Here is a 14,538-nt window from a genome sequence, read left to right as displayed (position 1 = left end):
CAGGTATCTTTTTCAATCAGTGTTTTTGTGTCTTTTGGGTAGATACCTAGGAGTGGGATTGCTGGGTCATAGGAAGCTCCATGTTTAGCAGTTTGAAGAACCTCCAAACATTTTTCCATAGTGTCGAACCTCTTTTTTTTTTTTTTAATGTTTTTTCTTATTCTTCCTATGATTTTTATTTTTATTTGTTTTTAAAAGTTTATTTATGCATACAGAACAGGGGTATAGGCCAGAGGTACAGGGGCAGTGAGAGGATTCACCAGAGACAGAGTGGAAAGCAAAACAGGAAGGCAGATCGATGAAGTACACTGCTGAGGGGAGCAGCGGGCGAGACAGGAGAGATCTGCTGCACTATGAGGGTCACCTTTGGGGTGGGGATTGAACTCGCACTGACGTGGCTATGGCTAGCTTGCACTGCTGTGCTTTTAACCCACTGCACCACTAGGGAGGGCCCTCCTTTCCGAACTTCTTTAAGACGACTAGCAGGGATACACTTTCTAGGACTTTGAGATTTAGCATAGTTTGGATCTGTGATTGGATGATCTAAGTTCCCTTCCAGTTCTATGACATTAAGAACATGAATAGCAGTGGTGTTATGAGTGAAACTGTGTAACTTCATGATTAAACAGGCCTTGGATTCAAATTAAGGCTTAAGGACCAGCTCTAACACCTAACTCTTCTTCATCTACTAAACAGTGATAAAAATACTCCCTACTCAGAAGATGTCTTGAGATATCCAATGACCTAACCACTGTAAATGAACTGAGCACATAGCTGGCCCATAAGATGCATTCGGTAAGTGGTAGCTGTTATTATCATCATTTTCCATTCACAATCATTTCCAAACTACTTTCATACTAACAGTGCACACAGAAGCTGCTTTTCTCTCTCCCAGCTCTACAAAGGAGACTGGCTTCTAAGTGGTCTGATAAATGAGGCAGAATAAAATTCAAATGGCAGGAAGTCTTGCAAGTTTGGTTCATGGTGACATGTAGCAGCACAGCGGAGACGCTTCAGGTCAGGAACCATCTTTACCTACCACAGCACTCATGGCCTTGCAACTTAGGACTGTTCTACCTTGATTTGGTCCTGGTTACATCTCTCCCATTTCCTTAAAGTCCTCCTGAAGAGGCTGTTCACCGCCTGTTATTAGATTTCTAGTCTTTCAAAACTCTCTTCAACCAGCTCTGCCTGGATCAATTCCCAAGCCACCACAATACTCAACTGTGCCTAATTTAATAGTACACTTGCCGACTCTGTTCCCCTTGATCTTCTTCCAGGTCCAACACTGGGTATTCACAACCATTTGCTTTCTCCTCTCCAGTTGCTGGAATGTTGAGCCTGTAGAATACTCCAGAACAACTGACTGAATCCTTTACCAGCTTACTTAACTCAACTGGCTTCCGACTGCTATAATGTGCCAGATGCTGCACTGAGTCTTTTTAACAACCAAGAAGTAAGAATTTGCACTCTTACTTTCCAAATACAAAATGAGGTTTAACAAGATAACTTCTTCAAGGTCATCAGTCAATAAGTAATAGAGCAAGAATCTAAATGCATTCATCTCTTGAAAACTATGCTGTTGCAGTGAGATTGATTCCTTGTCTCTCCCCCCCTTTTGAACTGCCATCTTTCTCACAGTGCTTGTACCCTTGAAGGATAGCCCTACCAATTTCCTTTTTAATACTTAGATCAGGAAAATCTCTCTAAGTTGCTTGCAGCACCATGTCAAAACTCTGGGACAATCCTACCTTTGAAACTCCTCCAGAGAAGTAGGATTATTAGGATTTAGGATTTACCAACAATTTTCTAATTGCTTGATGCCTTCTCTAGTCTTCATCCTTCAAATTCTTCTTTAGCGTTTCTTACTGTTTACTGTTTATCTGTAATACCCATTCTCCCATTCTTTCTTCGTTAAGGGATGTTTTTAGATTAGCTCACCGTCACCTATAAAGTGTTCCTTCTCCATCCGCTGTGTAGGTAGGTGTAGTCTATCAAATAGGTTATATTACCAAATGGGTTACATGTGAACAAATGGGTTATTAGTGAAAATGATGTGTTAACTTTTGAAAATTGTCTTTAAAGTATTCTCTCCTTTCTTCCTTCCTGAACAGGTAGCTTGAACTTCAATGTCATCTTGAACCCAGAGGAAAGGAGGTTCTTGACCATCATGAACAGCAAACTGGCTCTGGACTCCTTACCTACTGGACTTCTATCCTGCTTAAATCAATTACTATTTTTTTTTAAAGATTTATTTATTTGTACATACAGAACTGGGGTACAGGCCAGAGGCTCAGGGGCAGTGAGAGGCTTCACCAGAGACAGAGTGGGGAGCAGAACAGGCAGATCGACGAAGTACACTGCTGAGGGGAGCAGCGGGCGGGTCAGGAGAGATCTGCCACGCCATGTGGTCTCATTTGAACTCATGTGGAAGTGGCTTTAGCTTCTCAGTGCTGTGCTTTAACCCGCTGCGCCACCAGGGAGGGCCTTAAATCAATTATTTTGTCACACCCATCTGCTGCTTTTAAGACACTGCAAATTATCCTGGTTATTTTCATGTATTTCTTTCCCCCATACTTCTAATTGTAGTCCTTTTTAAAGAATTATTTATTTATGTATACAGAGCTGGGATATAGGCCAGAGGTGCAGGGGTGGTAAGAGGATTCACCAGAAACAGAGTGGGGAGCAGAACAGGTAGATCTACTGAAATACACTGCTAAGGGGAGCAGCGAGTGGGTCAGGAGTGGTCTGCCGCGCCATGTGGATCAAACTCATGTCGAAGTGGCTTTAGCTTCTTAGTGCTATGCTTTAACCCGTTGTGCCATGAGGGAGGGCCTGTAGTCCTATTCTTTATTTCTTCAATGTCTCCAGTCTTGCCCTCAGTAACTGGTTAACTTTTGTGTTCACATCACATCAACCTGGGTTATTTATGAATCTATATTTCTAACTTTTACATCTCTCTTCAACATCAGACCCCATTTCCAAGGATTTGTGTAGCATCTTGACCTGGATGTTCTCTTGATGCTTGAAATTCCTCACACTTAACATACTCAACATGTGAATGTAACATCTTCCCTTAAATGCCTTTCTTTTTGACCATTTATTTATTTATTTATTTATTTATTTATTTATTGGCAGATAATACCTAGCATCTATATATTTTTTACTTTTGTGTAGACAAATTGGGGGGCAGGGCAGAGGTTGGGGGGCAGATGAGAAGATTAAATGTCTCTTTTTCAATCCTCAGTTTCTTTTAGTTGCACAATATTTTCCCCATTAACAAGACTCAAAACCTCAGAACTGTACTCAGTACTCTCCTCTCATTCCTTCACACTTGGCTTTAAACTACCCCCTCTACTCCGCCTTCCATATACTCCTTCCTATTACTTCTACTATCCCACTAGTTTGAGCTCTAATTTACTTTAAGAAATTCCTTGAAGTCTCTTGACTGCATCTCTCTCTCCCAACTGCATTATAAGAACATGCAATTAAAGCATAGATCTATCCTATAACCTCATTCAAAAAGCTTCAACAATACTGCACTGTCTTTGGATTAAAGACTGACATTTGAGATTGTTCTTCGACCAGTTCTTTGTTCCATCCAAACTGTATTACTGACCATTCTCCAAACATTCTCTTTATCAAACATCATCTTACTGCTATTGATGCTACTCCCTCTGCCTAGAGTGCCCTTTCTTCCTTCCCTTTTTTTCAGATTTATTTATTTATGTATATAGAACTGGGGTACAGGCCAGAGGTACAGGGGCGGCAAGAGGATTCACCAGAGACAGAGTGGGGAGTAGAACAGGCAGACTGACAAAATACACCGCTGAGGGGGGCAGCGGGCGGGTCAGGAGAGGTCTGCCATGCCATGTGGGTCAACTCCGGGGTGGGGATCGAACTCATGCTGAAGTGGCTTTAGCTTCTTAGTGCTGTGCTTTAACCCGCTGCGCCACCAGGGAGGGCCCCCTTTCCTCCTTCTTTAAGCCCTGTATATTATGAAGAATTCTGTTTGGGGGTTCAGCTCAAAGGCCACTTCTTTCATAAAACCATCCCTGCACTCTTATGCTGACTAACCCTCTTTTGAACTTTTATACCACTTTCTATGGTATATTAATATATTCTGCTCTTTTATGATTATTTTATACATGTATCATATATACACACATGTATCATACATGCATATATGTATCATATATACATACACGTAACATAGGTAGAAAAGATCAAATCTATTGCTTTGTTGCAAATGTTGACACATTTGTTGGAAGAAAATACAGATAGGGAACAAGTTCAAGCCTTGTGAACTGTATAACGGAAAGTAAAGTGAACATTTCCAACTCAGAAATATAAGTGGGTAAAAGCAAGACACTAACACAGTAGAGCTTTTTGGTGGCTACTCCTCTAACACAAGAAAAGAAAGAGGAAGCAGCTAACGATAAGGCTTAATTGATAAACTGTCTCATTTATACTTTTTTGCTTTTGGGAAACAAACACCCAAACCTACTCCTTGGATCCTCCATGAATACCTAGCCAGATGGTGGAGTGAACATGGGTAGCTATTTAATCTTCTTCCTGAAGTCTCATTAACCCAGTAAAAAATGGGGCTATAGACAGAAACACACCTGAGAAAACTCAATTCTAAACTTGCAAAGGGAAAAACCAAGACTTACATATACAATGGAATTCCCCAAAGGCTCAGGAATTGGCAGTACCCTAGATGAGGGGATAGAAGAAGAAGCTATAATAATGTTTCCTTCCCCTTCAAGAGGATTAAGGTCTTCATATTCATGTGCAAACTTCACACAGACCTAATGCATTGCTCTCAGGAATACTGACTTAATTGCATCTAAAAAAGTTGCAGAAGTATAGGTTTGTGCCAGAGTTCCCATGCATTACTGTCTTTAGATAATCATTCATCACTGTCCTAAATAAGCTAAGTAACCACTTCACCTGGACCTAAACACTATTAGTGGATGCTGTGGAAAAGCACCAAATAGAACAATGCTTTTTAGAGCTCCTGGCTATGTTCCATCTTATATGGAATTTGTAAAGGGTCTGCTGGTTCTGAGCAGTATGTCCAGAGTGTCCAGTGGCAAAGAGTTAAACATGACAAAGAGAAATAAAGGATGTTACAGGAAACACTGTTTTCAGTTATCTGAGCCCTATAATGACTTCAGAAGGCTTCTTCAACATATGAAATTATTTTTATAACAGAAGTATACCTAGTTGGATAAAACTATCTTAAAACTGGGCCTAGTGCCGGCCCTCCCTGGTGGCGCAGCAGGTTAAAGCACAGCACTAAGAAGCTTAAGCTGCTTCCACATGAGTTCAATCCCCGCCTGCCCCCGAGGTGACCACATGGTCCAGTAGACATCTCCTGACCCACCCACTGCTCCCCTCAGCAGTGTACTTCTTCGATCTGCCTGTTCTGCTCCCTGCTCTGTCCCTGGTGAATTCTCTCACCCTCCGCACCTCTGGCCTGTACCCGAGTTCTGTATGAATAAATAAATCTTAAAACAAAAAACTGGGCCTAGTGCCTCTTTGGAAGTGTTGAGGAAGGTTGAGCTTTCTAATTCCTGGATCTATTATAGTTTTCTTCCTCTGTTAGCTTTTGTCATTTCTTCTGAAACAGATGGCATTTCTGGGTGGGAAAATTCTTCACTGTGAAATGTCCTGCATAGTGCAAGATGCTTAGCATTCCTAGGCAGTAAACCCTAAATGCCAGTAGAAGTCTCACCCTACCCGGTCATTATGATGGACCAATAACTTTTCCCATACAGTTCAACTCAAAATGGTGGCAATTCTAACAAACCATATGAAATGTATACCTGTCAGTTCTTGTATTATTAATTTTAAAATTTCTGAATCTGTGGTTTTATATAATCTTTATGTACTTCTTACATGCTGTTGCTCTTTTCTTATTCACAATGGTCAAGCAACCTTAAAAGAAAAGACAAGTTTTCATTGCAATGAACAAGTCCATCATTACTTGTTTGTTGTCACACTGTAACAGGGTGGTCCCCAAGAAAGTTCCAGGTTCCCTGCCCCACTCAGGAGGGTGGGGCTGAGCAGAGAAAAGGAGAGAAGAGAAGGAATCTGAAGAGGAAGCAGAATGCAGAGCCAGAAGAAGACCTGAGGAAGCCACATGGATCAGAGTGCATGTGATGAAGAAACCGTGCTTGTTTCTTGGCCCTGTGCTGATGTGGGTGAGAGACCTGTGGGAAGATTGATTATGGCAGCTTTTATTTTAGTTTTGATTGTGTTCTTTTCCTCCCAGACTTGTCTGGCCATTTCTGACCCTTTTCTATGGGTCCCTGCCAGAAGTTACTTTAGGCTTGCAGCGGGCTTTCAGGCCTTGCTTTGGGCCAATCCCTTTTGGGTAGACTTTAACCCATGAGGGGAGAGGTAACTTCAGGTGTTTGATTTAGAAACTATATTCTTTGTCTTCTGTATACTTCTGTCTTTTGTCTTCTCTATACTTCTACTATACTCACTGAAGTAAAGTTCCTTTTCATTAAAGTCATATACGTATTGTCTTGATGCGGCAGATGGCAGAACCTATTTAGAGCATGCAGGTTTGGGGGTTGAGGGGTGTCCCTTTCTCCCTGCCCTGTAACAACTTCATTATTTCTGCTTTTACTTTTTTTCTTTCTTACCTAAGGTATAAATGCATACCAGTAAGTATGTGTCCTATATTACCTACTTTTATCTTCATTAATTCCTTTCCACTACTTTCTTTTGTTTTAATTTAGTCTTTCTTGTTTTTTTAGCAAATGAGTTTAAGGACCTGAACTTTCCTCTGCATACCATTTTCACCAAATATTATCGGTACTTATATGAAGTGCTTCCACCACCATTAATTTCTAAGTAGAAAAAATAATAGAAAAATAGGAGGAGAAAAAAGACAGGAAACTCATGATTAATTTATACAATAATCAATAAGATGATTGATTTCATTAAATCAGGAAAATGCCAATTTTAAAAGACACTTTTTTGCTTATTATGGTGAAAAATATTCATGTAAAAGAAGTAGTTCATATTGTGAAGTTATGGGGAAAAGAATATGCTCATTCACCAATAAGGGAGGGCAATTTAGCTTCAACAAGTAGATCCAGACATACACCTGCACTCTGATCTATTCATTATACGCTCTACTGTCCTTTAGAGAAATACTCTTAGATGCATATCAGAATATGTATGTGGAATGCCACAGCAGCAAAATTTCTAACAGAAATACTGGAAACAAGTTAATGGGAAAAAATTAGTTTAAAAAAGGGTATTAAGGTAAATTTTAGAAACAAGACAAATTGTACCCATGATCTATAGACAAGCTAATTTTTTTTAAAGTTTGCAAAATATAATCTAATTTTCATTTTAAAAGAAGGCATACACTACACTTTCTAACTGTGATCACCTCCGGCAACTGTTAGTAGCAAAGAAATGAGAACCTGAGCATTTTATATGAATTCATTTCTGTCTAGTTTGAGGTTTTTTTCACGAAGTTAATGCAAATGCTATTTTAAAATGTAATTTGAAAAAATTTCCTATCCCACCCCTTCCATTGTAGTTTCTTGAATTACAGTAAGGAGGGGCTGAAAGCACTGTAGTCTCATTAACAGGCCTTTTGAAAACTAATGGATTCATAAAAGCTGCCGAAGATAATCACAGTGGAAAAGCAGAAAAGATTTAATATGTATTGAACCAGTACATCACTGCTTACTTGCCTCACTTTTGCCAACCCTAGCAGGCAATCTTTCCAGACTACTGAGAAACTAGCAGCATCCATTTTCAGTTTAATGTCTCAACTCCTTTGTCTGAAAGCTCTTGGAGAGGTCCAAGAAGGTAGCCTGGAGGCAGGCACACCCACAAGCTGTGGTTCAATCAAATTCGCTTCCCGCACCACCCACTCTAAACAGAGCTAGACCACAGAGCTGAGTACAGAGCAAAGCAGCACTGGATGTGAGTTCTGCAGTCCTGTTGTCAGTTCTCTCTGGAACCTGGAGAACTCTTGACGTGGAGATAGGAGACCCCTATCCAGAGCACTTGGCATTCAGACGCTGCCCCATTTATCAAGTTTGCCTGATTTTCCCCGTTTCTTCCTCCTAAAGGTTGAGTTCAGTTATACTGTAGCGGTTCCAGATCAAACCTTTGAAAGAAAGAACTGGAAATCTCCCCCCCTCCATGATGCTAAAGATTCTTCCCTCACCAAGAGCCACTTTCAGAATGTTGAATTAATTAAGTGCTTGCTCTTTCACAAGAGACTACGGTGCTGGTTCATGGGTGACTTGGTGGGGGAATTTTATGGGAACTACACCTGAGAGGAGAAAGCAAATTGTTTAGAATAGTGATATAAAAGAGAAATTAAAAACAAATTTTTAAAAAGTGCTTACTTTTGGCCCTCCCTGGTGGCGCAGTGGGTTAAAGCACTGCACTAAGAAGCTAAAGCCATTTCCGCATGAGTTGGATTCCAGCCTGCCCCAGAGGTGACCACATGGCGTGGCAGACCTCTCCTGACCCGCCTGCTGCTCCCCTCAGCAGTGTTCATCGATCTGCCTGTTCTGCTCCCCACTCTGTCTCTGGTGAAGCCTCTCGCTGCCCCTGAGCCTCCGGCCTATACCCCAGTTCTGTATGCACAAATAAATAAATCTTTAAAAAAAAAAAAAGGTGCTTACTTTTTAGGGTTAATTTCAGTATGATTTATTATTAAACAACAAAAGAATGTTCTACTCTATTTTCTCTAAATATTTTAATTAAAAATCTACCAATGTGACTAGAAGACTCACACAGTCAACATATCAATTCTTCCCAAACTACTATTTACATTCAACACAATCTCAACAAAAATCCCAACAGGACTTTTTGTAGAAATCAACAAATTGATTCTAAATTTTTGTATGGAAAGATAAAGGAACTCAAATGTGTAAAACAATTCTGAAAGAGAGGAATAAAGTGGCAAAGGCAGTTATGTGGGAAAAGGCCAGCTTTTTCAACAAACAGTGCTAAACAAACATCCATAAAAAAAAACAAAAAACCCACTGATACCTCACATCATACACAAAATGAACCACAGATCTAAATGTGTACCAAAGCCTTTAAAATTTCTAGGAGAAAATGGAAATCTTAACTATATTTAAAAAAGGATGCACTGAACTTCATAAAAATGAAGACTCTTTAGGGTGGGTAAAGCAGGTAAAAGGGTAAACTGTATGGAAATGGATAGAAATGGACTTTTGGTGGCAAACTAAATAAATGTTGAATTGTAACAAGACTCAAAAATGCTACCATGCAATGTTCAATTAAAAAAAATCATTAAAAAATTAAGAACCTTGACTCTTCAAGAGACACTATTAAGGTATAAAAAGAAAAATCAGGCCCTCCCTGGTGGCACAGTGGGTTAAAGCACAGCACTGAGAAGCTAAAGCTACTTCAGGATGAGTTCAATCCCCACCCCAGAGGTGACCCACATGGCGTGGCAGACCTCTCCTGACCTGTCCGCTGCTCCCCTCAGCAGTGTACTTCATCAGTCGGCCTGTTCTGTTTCCCACTCTGTCTCTGGTGAATCTTCTCACTGCCCCTGCACCTCTGGCCTGTACCCCAGTTCTGTATGCATAAATAAATCAATCTTAAAAAAAGAAAAATCACAGACAAGAGAAAATTAATGTGCCTGATAAAGAACTTATATTCAAAACATACAAAGAATGCTCACAACTCAAGAAAACAATTCAGATTTTTAAGTGAGCAAATATTTGAACAGATACTTTACTAGATATAAGGGTGATAAATAACTACATGAGGAAAGACTCAAGATCATTAGTCACTAGGGAAATGAAAGTTACATCCACAGTGAAATATCACTGCACACTAAAAACTTGAGAATGTTAAGTGCTGAGGAGATACATAGCAACTCTAATTCTGAAAATGGTTTGGGAGCTTCTTAAAAAGTTAAGCAAACAGTTATCTAGGACTCAAAAATCCCATTCCTAGTGTCTACCCAAGAGAAATGAAACCTATGTCCACACAAAAATTTGTAAGCAAATGTTTACAGTAGCTATAAAACTTAAATGAGCCAAACATACCTTAGTGAGTGAATGGCTTAATTGTGGTATTTGTCTAAATGGAATACTATTCAGCAATTAAAAGGAGCAAATCACGAACCTTTGCAACAACACAGATGAATCTCAAATGAATTATGCTAAGTGAAAGAGGCCAGATGCAAAAGGTATATTTTCTATGGTTCTATTTACACAATATTCTGGATAAGACAAAATTATCTGGATATACATCAGAGCAACTGTGGGTAGGGGAAGGGTGTGGGACTGACTACAAAGGGATACAGAAAATTCTTTGGTGTGATCAAACTATTCTGTATCCTGACTGTGGTGGCAATTAAATACATTTGTCAAAGCTCCAGAACTGCACACAAAAAGGATGTATTTTACTGTATCTAAATTATAACTTAAAAAAAAAAAAAAAGCTCCAGATGGAAACCATCATAAACAAAAGACTTACTATGAAAAGATCCACAAAGTTTCTGCATGCTAAAAGAAAACCCTTTTAAAGAGACCATTAAAATTTTTCTACAACGTGGGATACATACGCACCCATTCTCTGGGCCAGCTTTTGACAGCCATAGCAAAGGATACTTCAAAAGAAAACGTTCCATTACCCATTCTTACCTGAACCAGGCACTGTTCTGGGACTAAAAGAAGGCACTAGCAATATCCATAAAGGACCTAGTAGCGACAAGCCAGAGTGCCATGAGAGGAGACAGGAGGTCCTTCAAATTTCTGTAGGAACTGCCTTGCCCCTTCTCGTCCTTTCGGAGAACAGAGGAATTCACTCACTGTCCCAGTGCACACTCACCGTCTTGCGGGGCCTCAGTCTGTCCTGCAGCACTCACTCCCTCACAGAGGAAGCTGAATTTTGCAGAGGTAATGAAAGTAGGCCAAGGCAACAGAGCACTCTAGTTACCGGGTGGCAGCCAATCACCGCCCCACCCCCCCTAGAGCCTCACTCTGAGGTCAGGGCTCAAAGCAGAGTCTGTGCTGTCAGCCTGAGCCCAAGGGACGGGCTTGTTGGGCTTGTTTTTCCACAGCATTAACTTGAAAGCTTATGATTTGAGACCCCACAGCAACTCCTGCTACAATGCCGGCTCTCTCCCCTGTCCCAGGTCTCACCTATCTGACCTAACCTTTTCCTTGCTTCATGGGCCAAAAGGTGGCAATCCAAATCCAACCCACGATATTGAAAATGAAAGCCCGTAATATACCCACTACCCCAGACTGCCACAAGCCCTGACTCCCCTACACAGGGAACATTTAAATTTCTTCCCACCAGGATCACAAACTTTGAAAATCCTTTTGGGGTTGTTTTTGCTGGGGAGATGGGATGGGATGGGATGGGATGGGATGGGATGGGATGTACCTTTTGTTTTCCCGTCCACAGACACCAGCTTCTTTGTTTCTGCTGTTAACAATAGCTCGTAAGGATGTTCATCCTCTTCCCTGGCTGCACTTCCCTGAATCCGGGGTCTCATGGCCAAGACCTAAGAGAGAGAAACACCACAGTACTGTTGGTGTGGTGGCTAATACCAAAAAAGGTTAGTTTGAGCAAACTGAGATAACTGACTCCTTTTTCATTTCAGAGGAAGAGAGGAGGGGAAGAGAAAGTAAAGAACTCAAGGGCTGCATGGAATCACACTGCCTTTCTGGATCTGCACCTGTACCTTGAAATCTCAATGGCTCTTGATGAAAACACTCCCCCTTTCTTATCTCTTTTTAGCCTTCAAGAAATCACATAAAAAAACCAGGAGCCTCCCTTCCTTGCCTGTCCCATCTCCACAGTGCTCTATACTGTGAAAAGGATCTCTTTTTTCCTAGAGAATGCCTCCCAAATGCTTTTTTTTTTTTTGCCACAGTGCATCATCAAGGCCCTCTTTCTCCATGTTTCTTTCCTGATTAGCACATACAACTGTAAAGCCTGAATCTTTTCCACCTTCTCAAGAAGAAGTCCAAATGACTTCTGATTGACCCTGAGTGACTGACACATGCCAGAAACAAAGTGCTCTCTGTTTTTGTGGCCTCACTTCACAGGTCTTGGGGGTTACAGGGAAGAACTTCCTCAAAGCCAGTTTCCTATCACATTTAAGATAATATAATTTTAAATCGATTCCACAACTCTTTATTCTGGAAAGAGTTATGTAACTAGGAAGTATAGATTTCAGTGGAGAAAAAGCAGCTGCATAGAGAAGTCCTTAATCTAGGCAGCTAAGTGTTTCTGATGAATCAGCACCAGAGCAGCTTCACCACCTGCCCACTGACTTCAGTCAGCTAACCCCATGGTGGCCACAGCTAATCTTAGTACCAGGGTAGCCAAGCCTGTCCTCGAACCAAGCCTGAAATACTACAATTAATGTTACGGTCACAATGAAAAAGACAGCGGGGATCCTTTCTTTCCTTTACAATATTTATTTATTTATGCATACAGAACTGGGGTACAGGCCAGAGGTGCAGGGGGGCAGTGAAAGGATTCACCAGAGACAGAGTGGGGAGCAGAACAGGCAGATGGACGAAGTACACTGCTGAGGGAGCAGCAGGCCAGACAGGAGAGGTCTGCCGCGCCATGTGGATCACCTCCAGGGCTGAGGGTCAAACTCACACTGAAGTGGCTGTGGCTTACTTGCAGTGCTGAGTCCTAACCCGCTGCGCCACCAGGAGGGCCGGGGATCCTTTCTTTAGAGGATTATGCTGGTTCATCTGATCTAAGAATCAAAGGTGTCTCACAGGCAAATGAAAGGATAAGCATATGCCAGCTATTAGGACAGCCAATCAAATCACAAAATCTCTTCTTGAGCAGTGTGACTAGGGTCAGTACTATCTTCTGTACAAGGGGATGAGGGGGAATTCTCAATCCCTCCTAACAATGCGAGCCTATAACCATGATTCTCTGGCACATGCAGAAAGCTCCTTCTTCACGACATGTCCCAGCTACTGAAAACAATCAAGTTTGTGATCCAATAGGCTTTTGCTTCTTGGAGGTACACACCACTGTGTTAAGCCTAATGAGACAACAAAGCAGCTGACCCAAGTGCCTGCAGCTCCTATTTGTTAACAAGACTGCCACTCTAAAGGCAGAATGATAGTCTTCTTCCAAAAATCTGCCAACCACAGCAGGAACCTCCACTTACTGAAAGCCACCTGGAAACTAACAGCTATTTCATTACAATGAGCCATTCGCTTGTATTCCTTATTCCTTTGCCTCTTCACAGGAACACAATTAAGGGAACAAAGAGGGACCATTAAGTAGTTCACACAGCGTTAACTTAATACCACAGGCTTTTCAGACAGAATTTGTGTTCCAAGGTTTACACCCCCAGAGCTATCACTTAGGTAGAGCCCTGGAAATTTGACTCTGAGTGCTGGGCACACAGCAAGAGCTCTCATACAGCCCCAGGCATGCTTCTCTGAGAGGTATTTGACAGTCTGGATGCCAAGCCTATAATATCCTTCCTTCTCAAGCAGGACAGGGCTGATGACTTCCATCTGGAAAATCAGACCCACTGGACCACATTCACTCTGTGCCTGGCTCTTGTGCAGAAAACTGGAAGCAGAGGACCAGCAAATGTCAGAACTGGAAGAAACATGAACCAATGCCATCACAGCTAGTGGGCACCTGATTTCAGCCTTTTCATTCCACAGATGACAAAACCGGGTTCTCAGGGAGGGTTGGTGGCTTGTCCAAGGTAACAGAGAGCTCCTGACAAAGCCAGGCCACCAAATTCAGTTCCCCTGATTCTGGACCAAACTGGGTTCATTATTTTCTGTGAAGTATGATTTCTCCAACTTATTTGGAACTCTTCCTTTCCTTCGGATGTCTAAAGAGTTCTCTGCTCATACCCAACTTGCATGGTGATATTCTCGTCTTGATGGTCCCTGCCAGCTAGGGGACTAAAATCTTTCAATAAAGCAATAAACTACTTTCTCTTCCAAGCCTTCCTAGTGCCTGCTCAAGAAGCCCTGTGTCACAGTGAATATGGCAAGAACTGATTTTCAATAGAAAAGGTTTGTTTTTTACTACATTATTCCTTCTTTTCCCCCTGGCTTCCAGGGCTGGCAATAAATCAAAGCCAGAAGAAAAACATTATCTGCTTTGTGGAAAGTGACATTTCTGCTGCAGAGAAAAGCTACTACCAGGCTGCACCTCTCAGACCAATGGATGGGTGGTGGTGCATGCTGACTAGGGGGAGCACTGTCTGCACAGAGGTACAACAGCCACTGCAACTGCCCACAAACTTCACAGCAGCACATCTGAGCACATCTGAGAAAAGGCCAGTCAGGCCGACACAGCTACTAGTCTACTTGGTGGGCAAAACCTCTAAATAATGTGTGCAAGTGCATGTGTACATTGGTGTATTTCTTTAACTTTTTTTTTTTTAAATATAATAGTTAATTTTCACATCATTTTGTACATTTTTTTTTCCATCTCAATTGTAATCCCCGTGTGTTTCCCAATTTCTTTAGCTTTTAAAGCCCATTT

At 41.4% G+C, this 14,538-nt stretch overlaps 1 protein-coding gene across 2 annotated transcripts in view; it reads right to left on the bottom strand.

Annotated features, from left to right (window-relative positions):
* ANKS1A (ankyrin repeat and sterile alpha motif domain containing 1A) overlaps nucleotides 1-14,538 on the bottom strand; it is a 175,416-nt gene that overhangs the window by 69,897 nt on the left and 90,981 nt on the right. For both annotated transcript variants that reach the window (XM_012721321.1, XM_004673408.2), the window contains exon 10: nucleotides 11,428-11,548. In XM_012721321.1, the coding sequence (XP_012576775.1) occupies nucleotides 11,428-11,548 (121 nt within the window). The remainder of the gene's footprint in view (nucleotides 1-11,427; nucleotides 11,549-14,538) is intronic.

Source organism: Condylura cristata, unplaced genomic scaffold, assembly GCF_000260355.1.
Source record: "Condylura cristata isolate star-nosed mole 26May11 unplaced genomic scaffold, ConCri1.0 scaffold00001, whole genome shotgun sequence".
NCBI lineage: Eukaryota > Metazoa > Chordata > Mammalia > Eulipotyphla > Talpidae > Condylura > Condylura cristata.
The sequence above is the reverse complement of the archived record's forward strand: the minus strand, read 5'-3'. Positions and strand labels throughout refer to the sequence as shown.